At 50.2% G+C, this 11,434-nt stretch overlaps 4 protein-coding genes across 4 annotated transcripts; 2 read left to right on the top strand and 2 right to left on the bottom strand.

Annotated features, from left to right (window-relative positions):
* Positions 1-151: 151 nt before the first annotated feature.
* On the top strand, positions 152-1,222 carry NCS57_00229900 (uncharacterized protein; the record flags this gene model as incomplete). Its single annotated transcript, XM_053052332.1, has 5 exons — positions 152-413; positions 467-729; positions 779-917; positions 964-1,094; positions 1,142-1,222. 5 exons carry the CDS (start codon positions 152-154, stop codon positions 1,220-1,222), a joined length of 876 nt encoding a protein of 291 aa, XP_052917578.1.
* Positions 1,223-2,682: 1,460 nt separating this feature from the next.
* Positions 2,683-3,588, top strand: NCS57_00229800 (uncharacterized protein; the record flags this gene model as incomplete). Its single annotated transcript, XM_053052331.1, has 1 exon — positions 2,683-3,588. The coding sequence occupies one exon, from the start codon at positions 2,683-2,685 to the stop codon at positions 3,586-3,588; it is 906 nt and encodes a 301-aa protein (XP_052917577.1).
* Positions 3,589-5,849: 2,261 nt separating this feature from the next.
* Positions 5,850-6,195, bottom strand: NCS57_00229700 (uncharacterized protein; the record flags this gene model as incomplete). Its single annotated transcript, XM_053052330.1, has 3 exons — positions 5,850-5,883; positions 5,940-6,070; positions 6,142-6,195. 3 exons carry the CDS (start codon positions 6,193-6,195, stop codon positions 5,850-5,852), a joined length of 219 nt encoding a protein of 72 aa, XP_052917576.1.
* Positions 6,196-6,666: 471 nt separating this feature from the next.
* On the bottom strand, positions 6,667-9,930 carry NCS57_00229600 (uncharacterized protein; the record flags this gene model as incomplete). Its single annotated transcript, XM_053052329.1, has 9 exons — positions 6,667-7,282; positions 7,333-7,430; positions 7,489-7,579; positions 7,740-7,875; positions 7,927-7,993; positions 8,047-8,091; positions 8,180-8,726; positions 8,798-9,700; positions 9,752-9,930. The coding sequence occupies 9 exons, from the start codon at positions 9,928-9,930 to the stop codon at positions 6,667-6,669; spliced, it is 2,682 nt and encodes an 893-aa protein (XP_052917575.1).
* Positions 9,931-11,434: the final 1,504 nt, after the last annotated feature.

The raw sequence follows: 11,434 nt of genomic DNA, 5'->3' as shown, positions 1-11,434 counted from the left end.
GTGCGGGTAAATAACCTGCATTCCTCTGCCCTCGAGCGGTGGAAACTCGTCTCCCATTCTCTGAAGGAAATTCTTAGCCTGCAGTCTCTTACAGGGCTGATAGCCTACTGCTTCAACCAGCTCTTGCATAGATTTGCAGCGATCTGCGACAATGTCTTCCCAAAAGACGGCCCTCGTAACGGGCACTAGCAAGGGTGGCATCGGAGACTACCTCGCCCGAGAACTCCACAGCAGAGGATTCCGAGTCTTTGCGACAGCTCGAAGCCCTGCAAAGGTTGAGCATCTCAAGGAAATGGGCCTGGATATTGTGTTACTCGAGGTGACGGACTCGGACTCGATCAAGAAGGCCGTCGAGAAAGTGACTGAGGCCACGGGAGGAAAACTGGATATCCTCATTAACAATTCGGGTGTTGGTTCGTTCTGTAAACTGAGACCACGCTCAGATATGAATGTTAATCGTCTTCAGGTTATATGGCGTCCTTACTAGACGCAGACATGACCCCAGCAAAAGCCATGTTCGATGTCAACATATGGGCCGTCTTGGAACTGACCCAGGCATTCAGCCCTATGCTGATTGCTTCCAAAGGAACTATTGTCAACATTGGCTCGGTGGCTGGAAGACTCCCAATCCCGTTCGAAGGTATCTACAACATCAGCAAGGCGGCACTGGAGCATCTTTCACGGCAGATGCGTGTTGAGTTTGCCCCCTTTGATGTGAAAGTGGTGCATGTAAGCTTCTTCACTTGAGAAGGTTTCGAACCGAGCTAAGTATGTGCAGGTGGTTACTGGAGGAATCAAGACTGGTTTCTTTGCACATGCAGAGGAATCAGAGCTCCCTGAAACCTCACCCTACTATCCTGGCCGAGAAGCTCTCGGTCCATGGATGAAGGGCGAGGCCAATACGACCTTACAGCCGAGTCAGTCATCCTTAATCTCAAGTCTTCGCCCACTAATACCATATAGCACCTCCCGAGGAGTATGCGCGAAGTGTGATTAATAACGTGCTTAAGACATCCCCGACCACATCGCAATGGGTCGGCTATGGCACATTCGCCACCTGGTTGGCATCCAAGGTTCTATGGAACACTGCAACGGTGGGATCTCCAGCGATCGGGATAATGAAGTTACTGACAAGTGCTAGGATCTTGTCTTGTGGGCAATGGGAGTTCCCAATCTTAAGAAGGCCATTTTTGGCAGCAAGAGTCAGAAGAAGATTGACTAGTTATAACATGTTTGCGACAGCGAGAAAAGGCATTGCGACGAAGGTGTCTGCAGTGCGTTGTGAGATTTTTAGTAGGTTAACTAGAACCATGAAAGACTATTCCTTACCTGCACTATTATGTATGCCAAGAATGACATTGATGTGAGGTTGCGTGACATCGTCTGCTATTTGACAGCGGCTTGTTGTTAAAATGCGCGAGGGCGGAGTCGGTCACATTGATTCATGTCTTTCTGACTATCCTCTTAGCGTGTTATCTGTAAAAAGAATCGTCATGCAGGAATATTTACAGAAAGCGCGTTGAGGGCCATTGGTCGTTGCTATGAATTGTCTGAATTGCAAGTTGCCTTGGAGCCCCTCTAGGTTAGCCATATCGTGTTACAACGCTGTTGTGTGACAGCATCTTGCCCTTGATGCCGGGTTTGCAGCAATCTGTAACATAGTATTTTCGAACTTGATGGACAGATTGATTCCATTAAAACTCTGCAGTAGCTAGCCTAGTAGTCCAAGAAAAATTGGCACACTTCGCAAGCACTCTGCCTTTTTAATCCGCAAAACCACAACATAAAAGGCTTATGATTATAAATCTAAGATCATTTATAAACTTTAGAGTATACTTTATTTTACTCTAAGTTATGTCTCCATAGCCCGGCAAAGGTCTCGTTGCTAACCTACAGTATGCTATTTTTTCCTTGGTCTGGGTGCCGTCAATTGCAAAAAGGCCGGCGTGGCCGTGTCTTACTTGGTCAAGATCGCCCTCGGGTCAGCATCGTGATGAGAGCCGCTCTGACAACCCTGGAGCTTATCTCGACCAATTCGTCGTACACGTTGGGTCTAACATGAAGAAAGCAAGGTTTAACCTTTTCACAAATTTGGTTTACACATTACTAGATCCATGAAAGATAGGCGATAGCCTAACGAAAGAAGCTCATTTGAGACACCGCGGTCGTCCCAGGGGCTCGGGTTTCGCCAGCAACGTTGCCACGCGAAGGAGCGCACAGTGGAGAGCTTATCGCTCTACACGAGATGAGCTTATCCCTGGACAGCCCAGAGACCCGGGATCATGTCGATCCATTGCCTCGAAGGGGAGCCAACAGCGACCGGCGACCCCGCGAGCTCTAGGGGAAGATTCCACTGTAGCCCGGATCGCCGGGCAGACTGTTCCCCGCGCTGAACACGCTATTCCGAGTGGCCGACGCCCCTAAATGCGGGTGGTCTAAGCACCTAATCTTTGGCACCTACAGGACGCACGGGAGAGCATGCTTTTGCTCCAGTTCGTCCATTCCGTCAGCATCTTGCCCCTTACACATTCATTCCTCCGTCCCGTCACTTCTCACCTCCCTTCAGCATGATGGACGTCAAATAAGCCAGTGTTTTGGGAGCAGCCGCGACGAAACGCCTGTTCTTTTCACCTTATACCCTCCCTCATTAGAGACTCTGGCCAAGCCAAGGCCTCCCTCATCATGAACAACGCCGAGCTGGCAAGCCTGGACGCGTCCACTTATGCTGGCAGTCAGGATGATCCCCCACCACCTTACACTGGAGGAATAGCCTCTGGCTCTTCCACGGCCGTCTCATCACTGGCCCCAAGCGCCTCCAGGGCCGACACCGGTTCTCAAATGTCCTCAAGCCAGACCCTGGTGAGCGAGTGCATTAGGACGCCCTACCGTCCTATACCGCGCATGCTCAAGGTTTCCTGGCAGTGGAACAAGTGGCGCATCTTCTTTATTGGTGATGAAGCTACCCCAAAGATGTTTGCCGTCTCAGAGTACTCTGGTCTGCTTGGCCGTGGGCCCGGCGCCGGGCCCTGCCTGATGCTACATGACGGAACTACCGGCAAGGACCCTATACTGGCGGCCGCTGGAGATGCGTTACGGGATTCCTGCGATCAATCTAGCAACCTGGAGAGCGTTGTCAACGTCTCTGCGCCGCCTTGGTTGGAAGACGAAGCCAAAGTCGTGACGGAGATTATGTACACTGGGCTAGCGGAAACCGAGGAGGTGGTCCATTTCAGATGGGAGATCGAGACAAAGCGAGAAACGGTTCAAGGGACGTCGTATTTGCGCGAGGAGTTTGAATGGCGAATGGTCTCAGCGGATGTGATAACTGATCCCAAATATCCCCACCAATTCAGATTGTATCGTGTTGGGGAATCGTTACCGGGCCAAGAAGGGTACCTCGCGACGGCGTCGTGGAAGGAAGCAGCGTGGAAGACGTGTAGAATCGAATTTGAAGGCGGCTACGAGAACCTGGGAGAGCGATGGGGCACCATGGTTGTCATGACGGCGCTGAGGATCTGGCAACTTGGTCGGACAGGACAAGCATCTCTGGAGTATGTGGCTGACTGTTTTCACTTTACTAAAGAATAAGCATTGTATCAGGAGTTCAAGGCATCGGAGTAATAAAAGGCCTTATATTAGCAGATCTATTCAACGACTGGTGTGTGTGGTCCTTGAGGGGATCGTCGGCAAGGAGAAACTAGACCCGCATGAACCGGATGACACTATTAGTAGTGACTTTAATTAACCAGGTTCTAGACCATAGCTCGAACCATCTCTCCACATTCTTCCTTGCTCAGGAATGTCAATGCGGTCATCTTATAGAACGATATCGAACTATGGGGTAGACGTTAAGACTGAAGAACAAAACATCCCACTTCTCCACAGAATGAAGGATGTTGTTGATATTTGTATGCAAGATCTTCTTCCCTTGGGCATATTTTCACTTGCCATGACGTTCTTATCTCTATGCTCGGCGAGCTCATAGTAAGTGATGCTCAATGCTCAGTCCCCCCGACCCAAGGAGTTTGCCAACCAAAGGAGCGTTGATATAGTAATGGGGGATCTTAATAGACGTTTCTGCCGGAAATACGGATTCTATTGATTATCATTAAAACTAGCAACAGAGGAGAAACTCCCATCTTCCTTGGAATGTTATAATTGGCTCCCGAGGCCACACGTGACACGACGTATAGGGTGGCCATTTACTAGGAAGACGAGCTCATGGTTCACCAGACTCAAAACTGATAAGTGAGGCAGATGGGGGAGGACGTACATGTTTTGGGCTCAGAAGCCTTTGGGGACCTTGTGAGTATGTGCTCGGCGAACAAGAGCTGCGTGAAAACTGTTCAAGCTCGCCGGGCTTACGTCGCTCTACTGCCTCAGCAACTACCCTGGCATCAACCAAGAGACACATGCCAAGTTCACTTAAGATAAGCTACTGATAGTTATAGAAAGTCTAACATTAACTCCCTTCCTGAGGTGACAACTAACGTTAATATCCTCTAATATCGCTAGGGCAGTCGACTCGCGGTTCCTAGTTCCCAGCTCAATCATATGTTTTTTGCAGCTAGGTCCTTCAAGAACTCACCATCAAACACCAAGCATAGAATTTCCTTCTTCTTATTTTTTTTTTATATATTAGGGCCAAAGAGGTGAGATCCAAGAGTTATTAAGCTTATGGAAAAGAATCTCTACTCTAAACGGGCATTGCTTATATGGGACGGGTATAACTAGCTATCTATCTTGTGATATACTGGTATATCATTATACGTATCAAGAAATAACAACATTTACATGGGCAGGCGGGAGACATCTCTGGTGGTAATAATGCTACCTCTTCACCTCTTCAGCTCAACAGGCGCCGAGAGGGGAACTTTAGCGATTGGCCTCAATTCTGGGTGCTTGTTGGGGCCTTACCATGTTAAATAGAACTGTGACTACCTGATGCAAATGAGAACGGTGGTATTCAACTGGACGACCCCCGATGGTCGATGAAAGGGAGTCACTTCAAAAATTCGCTTATTGCCAAGATGATACGGCCTTATCACACATTGACCAAGGGTTGCCCAACATCTTCGCCCTCTCGAAGGACGGTTTTGGGTCTACCGGCATACTGCCTGTTCGAGACCGGAGTAACCAATTGGCCTGTGGAGGATATTACACTACTGATATGACCAGGCTATTCCATATATTACGGGCTATGGATCTGATGCCCCTGCTAGAGTAAGTTGGACAAGAATTTCCTGAGGCTAATGCCGGTGTCAGATGAAAGGCTGATGAAGCTTAAGAGGTCATTGGCCTTGGAAATGCTCGTATTTCAATGTGAGATTACTGAGTTGGGTTACTGAGAGGAAGCCAAGCTACTACTTGATGGTGTAGGCTGCCGTCTTGTCATTGTGTTAGAATTCGTTTATCCATATCGGGGGCTGTCGTGATTCAATCGTCACACTTGACCAAATCATTCAATCCTGTCATCTTTCGGAGGTTCTTCCAGGCTTCCTTGGAGTGCCATTGGGCAATGGGAAGAGGTCATTGGGCGGTGTGCTGTGTTCTCCAAGCCTTCAGTTCCACTGGCCGCTGAATCCGCCCTTGAACCGAGAACAATCTGTGGAACACAGCGCAAACTGTCTGACATTGGCCGTGGGATATTATCGGGTAGACACATTCTTGAAAGTCACTGCAATGAAGCTGATGGAAATTCTGACATCGTTATGCCGTCAATGGCTGACTCGGCTTTTGTTGGTATCTGAAATCGGCTGTCCGGCTCGATGAACAGCTCATGTCTCCATGACTGGTAAATATACACCGCGTCCGCAAAACCGCAAGACCGTCGTCCTTTCTCCGGCCGCTTAGTTCTTCTTGTCCTGCTGCTCGAGGAAGTTCCTGCACTCCGGTTAGCCGAGGGAACCGCCAGCGGACCTGAAGCTGAATTCGCGCACTTGATGAAGTCAGCCTCGTCGGAGCTGGAGGCGTTGATCGGGGGAGCGGCGGTGGCGCTGGGCTTGCTGGAGCTGCCAGAGGTGGCATACTTGACACCGGCGTAGAGGGAGGCCAACCAGGCCATGGCCAGCTGCGGAAGAGATTCGAGGTCAGTTTCTCGGAGGACTTGTGGCGGGGGATTCCAATTGAGGGAGGACCAACGTAGTGACCGCCGACCTGCTTGCCGGCAATGGTGTAGTAAGCGACGCCAGCCATTGTGAATGAGTGGATGAGACCGGGATGGGCGAATTGGGTGGTGAATGGAGGGCAATGGGTGGATGTTTAAGGTGTCGCTCGTTGAGATAGAGGCTTTGCCGAGCTGCGCTTCGAGAATTCGGACCTCCGTCGTGCCTGCCTGGAATTGCAGGCCCCAAACAGGACCAGTTCGAGTTCGGACCCGGCGGCTATACATCGGAGAAATCGGTTATCGGGATTGATCGGATCTTCAAGTTGACTCCGTCTGTCGGTACGTACCTCCTCCCTGTATGTCCATCTAAAACACCATCAACCTCATTATGATACTCTTGTGGGGGTCCCTCGAGAAATTTTTTGTAAGTGCTTGAATAAATGCTTACAAGTACCAATGAACCCTCTCACATATGAATGTCTGGTCCAGCAAATCGGCCATGTCACGTTCTCAATTAACATTACTAACGGACAACGATGTGCAATCCTGTTCAGGAACTTTCAACTCAACCAAATTGACTGATTCGGTCTAGCCTTCTCCCATCGCAATTTGGGCTGCTCACCGTCAAAGACCATCGCCAGTGTGAGTCTGTCGTACCCCGACCATTCACCTCGCTTCCGCTTCTCCAACGTCTTGTCCCAAATGCACTCTATCCGACCTAGGTTCTTGACCCTCGGGCCAGGCCGATTAGGTACTGTACGGGACGCGCTGTAAACGATCTCGAACTCAAGCCGCTCGGGCAGCTGGTAACTATTGTAATTGATGTGCCTTATGACGACTGGCGAGTGGCGCTCTACCTCGTCGCCCTGTGATGGGTTAGGATACGGAAATAGAGTCGGGATGTGAGGTGAACTTGCTGCGAAGAGGCACCAACTCAGGCGGGTCGTAACTCTTTGGCCATCATGATCTATTTCTACCTTGTCTTGCTCCGGGTCGTAGTCCCTGAGAGCTAGGATGTTACGCTTTACAGCGACCCCATAGCTGTACCGCGACTTGCGAGCTGTGATCTCAGGTAACACGGTGAGAAAATATTGTTGTTCGGCACTGATAGATACCTGCTCGAGAACTCCATACTGTAGGAGTCTAGCAACAGCACCGTGAGCTACGGCTGAGCTCCTGCAAGCGATTAGAACCTTGAACCACGGCAAGGGAGATTACTTAAATACCCTGATCGTGATTTGGCTATTTTGACAGAAAGGTTACTGTTCTCCAGGTTCTTGCAGATATAAGGCGAGCCACTTAACCCCCCAGTGAGGAAGATATACTGTAGCGTGATTGTTAGCTGTGGTGTCGTGCTCGTTTGAGAGATTCATCTGGTTCACCTTTGGCTGTTGTTTTGCGGCAATGCACTGCTGGTGAACCAAGGTCTGGATGCTGGTAGAGGATTCGTGGAAGAACATTTCCGTCTTCTCGCTGCAGATAAAGTCAATTAGGAGTACGATGAAGGCTCGGGTGGGCAACTTGCGAGCTTATTGTGAAAGATGTTTTCCCTCTCAATCTCTCCCATGTGCCAAATGCCCGGGCAGGGGCCGTGTATGAGAACGAGGCTTGTTCTCTGCCGTCACGAAAATACCTCTTATGGTTCGTTTCCCATGTCCTCATCAAAGCCAAAAGCTCGTCAGGATTGAGATGCTTCAGATTGAAGTTTTCTTTGGTTGACAAGTATCGAACGAATTTTTCGTTGATGAGTATCCCCCCAGCAAACGTTCCTGTGGACTATTATTATTTGGGCGTTGTCAGTTGGGGACTGAGGTACTCACCACTCCCGATGACACACTCCTTCACTCGAAATGGTTCAACCGATTCAACCAAGTAAGTGACGACATCCTGGCACCGAGTTAGAATCGCCTAAAGCTGGATGGCTGGTTGTGAGGACTCACAACTGAGCTGCCGCCGGCATCGCAAACGACAAACGAATCCCCATACTGCCAGCCTGATCAGCATTCCACGGCGTTTGGGAAATGATATCACGAAGAGGCGATTGTAACTTTGGGTTAGCGTTTGGGTTCTTACATGGACATCTGGTTGCATCTCTAGCAAAAAATGTAGCCCAGCAGCCTCAGGTTCTTGAACGAGCCTCAGTAAAGTCTCACCAGCGTCTCTTTTATCAAGAATTCCGGCCATCTGAGCCGCCTGCCTCATGGCTCTCTCGGCATAAGGCGGCCAGATTGCTGGAACCGTGATCGCAACCCTCAGCGGCAGCAAGCTGAAGGCCAACACCACCTTTAGTCGATTCAACGTATGGCTCCAGATCTTTCTCAGAAACGTCGATACTACATCAACAGCCGTTGTTCCTAGCTCATGAAGTCGTTGGCCCTGCCTGATGCGCCAGTTGCGAATTTCGTCGTACTGAATTTCGTCCTCATTGAGGAGGAGGAGCTTGAGCCACTTGATGGACTTCTCCATGCTGGGCTCGACTTGGTAGCCCCATGAACCCGTCTTGAGATCGACAATCGTGGGAACTTGAGTGGGATCACCGTGAACGGATTGAAAGCCCGGGTATCCTGCTATGTCGTGGATCGAGTCGTCTGTGGAGAAGGCGTAGGAAACACTTGAGGAGCTGCCGGGATGAACAGTGAACGTTAAATATGGCTCAAAAAATGTCTAGTAGAAACTGGAACCAATACTTACACCGTACCAAAGTCAATAGCAATAGCCAAGAACTGAGAAGGGATTTGCTCGTGAAAAGAAGACATGTCGCTTGGTCTCTTGTCATCCACTGGCACCTTAATGCTGGGTGTGCATGGCTGCTTGTCATGCAATTCCGTCTGAGCAAGCAACTCGGCTGGAAGTTCATATTGCAACGGTTGCTCTGGAACAGGATGTTCAGATCCAAAACCTTTTTTCAGCATGTCCCAATTTGTCTCCAGAGGTGCCTGAGGGATAAAGCTCCAGTCAGAATCGTCGATATCTAGCGGAACGTCTGGGAACACCTCCCCTTGGACCCTGCGGGAGTGGCCAGTGATCTCGGTTTCAGGAATATCGGAAAGTGACACGTCTTTGAGGCGACTGAGCGAGTGCGATGATCGGCTGGCTCTCTCCTCGTTGTCGTCGCTCGAGGAACCAGTGGTGCTCTCACTATCGCCAAAGTCGACACCAAGGTACGATAACGAGAAAAAGGAGATGTACTTGAGATGACGCCTGATATGTGTTGCCAACTTGCTATACGGTTTCTCGTGAACAATATACTCGATGTCGTCGGGTATGCAGTCGCAGAAAGGACATACAAAGGGCTCTCGAGTGGCTGTCTTCTTGTTGCGTCTTGCTCGCCCTTGGATCTGGGAGGAAGTAAATTGCCCATCATGTTGGGTTTTCAAATGATCCAAGTAGTGATCCTTCTGGTCAAAGTATTTGGTTTCTGAGTGCCCAATGTCGCATTGCCATACCTCGGTGTGAATCTTCTGCGCCCACTCTAGAGTGTGCCGAGTTTGCATGTGCTCTACCCAGTCTTGCTTCCGTTGGAAGAATTTGAGAGGCTCTTTGCATTGCTCGGATATGCAAACATAGGGATGTAGGTCTGCATCGACATGGGCTCTTGAGTCGGATCAGTATCTCGCGTGGTTTTATCCAAGATGTAGAACACACTTCCACCTGTCCTCTGTCAAGAGAAACATGTTTATTGGCTCGGAGCAGATCGTACAGATCACTCGATCAGTCAGGCTCTCCGGCTTTGGCATGGGAGGGTATGGAAGTTCATCGCCCTCAATATCCTTCACTGTAGAGCCAGCGCTGACGAGGGAGCGAGATGGCTTGACGTTCATCATGGTCCTGTTGTGTTGCCGTATCACCGTTGAGGGCGAGAACGAAGAAGGGTCAGTTTCTAGCTCGGTGTCTGTGCCCCTCTCAATGTGCTTTTCTGGTACGAGATCGTCACTGAACGGCTCAACGACTTCCTCCATCGGGTCTTCACATGAGCCGGTTGAAGGTTCCCGCTCATGAGCGAGTTTTCGATTGTGCGATCGAAGATACTGTAGAGACGCCCCCCGAGCATGGACGGATTGGACAAGTTGGTCAAGTAAACTCTTCCGGGCGTTGGGGTACCGAGTTTGAAGCAATAGCAAGCAGGAAGAATCAGCATTTCCACCACTATGGGGCTTTTGGCTCACACTGGGTGTTTGTCGAGCAGATCGTCGGATTGAGACAGCAAGGATGAAGAGCCGCTCTATGGTAGACTTGGCGACAGGCAAACCCAAAGAAACATCAGCCTCTTCCTCGGCTTGCCCCCCTTCCTCTAGCTGGGTTTTCCTCGCTGTTTGATAGATTAGACAATCTTGAGATTGTGTGTGAGGATGTTGGCAATACGAACCCCATTTTAAGTTCTGCTCAAGTACCATGAGGAGATCCAGTACCATATCTCTGATATCACTGTGAGAAACGAGTCGGGCATCTAATGATGCCCTCGGCACCGCAAAGGCACCGATGTAAGCTGCCCATGTCTTGAACTCGCCACGCAACTCCCCAACCAGGGCAAATGATTGTTCGGGGAGAGACATGTCAGCCATGTACTCGTCAAATAGGGCCAGACAAGTTCTTGAAGCATGGTAGATTGGTTCCGATGAGCTTTGGTCGGGTAGCATTGGGCTCATCGCTCATCTTGGAAAAGGTGAAGTCGAGTATGGTCGAGAGCAGTCGAACGGATGGTTGCAAATAACCGCATCAATGAATGCCCCGCTTGTTGGGTAGGAGAAGTACTTCCCAAATCAGGCTCCGGCTTTGGTGTACGAGCCTTGGGACCATGCATGGGAGCCTCATGTATTAGGCAATTGCGCCTCGGCGCTTGGGGGCAGCCTCGTTCGCGATTTGTTGCAAAGGACTTGCCAACGGTATCATCTTCACCTTCGTCTTGAGCTAGGTGGCCAGCAAAGGGATTTACTGCGCCCTGCGAAAAATGTCCCTTATTAAGATGCGCCTGAATCAACGAAATGTCGACATCTTCTTTGCTACCGCCCCGGCCTTCGCTGCGTCGCTGCCCCCGGCCCCAGATCGAGACAAGGTTCTGGAAGATGGTGTGATGCTGGCCCTGGCCAATTCGGTAGTGAACCTACGATTCGAGTTTATCAGGCTTCGCGAAAGCTTCTCGGTTGAGTTGGCAGCCATCGACTTGCCCAAAAGTGATTGTGCGGAGGCCAACATCGCCCTGGAGGATATCTTGGACATGCTGGACAACCTTGTTGATGGCTCAATCTGCGAGAAACATCAGAACTTGGTGAGCGTTACACCACAGAAACAGCTGCACCCTCAACAGGATCTATATCCAGAGCTGACTTG

This window comes from Fusarium keratoplasticum, chromosome 2 (assembly GCF_025433545.1).
Source record: "Fusarium keratoplasticum isolate Fu6.1 chromosome 2, whole genome shotgun sequence".
Taxonomy (NCBI): domain Eukaryota; kingdom Fungi; phylum Ascomycota; class Sordariomycetes; order Hypocreales; family Nectriaceae; genus Fusarium; species Fusarium keratoplasticum.
This window is presented reverse-complemented; position numbering and strand designations above follow the sequence as displayed.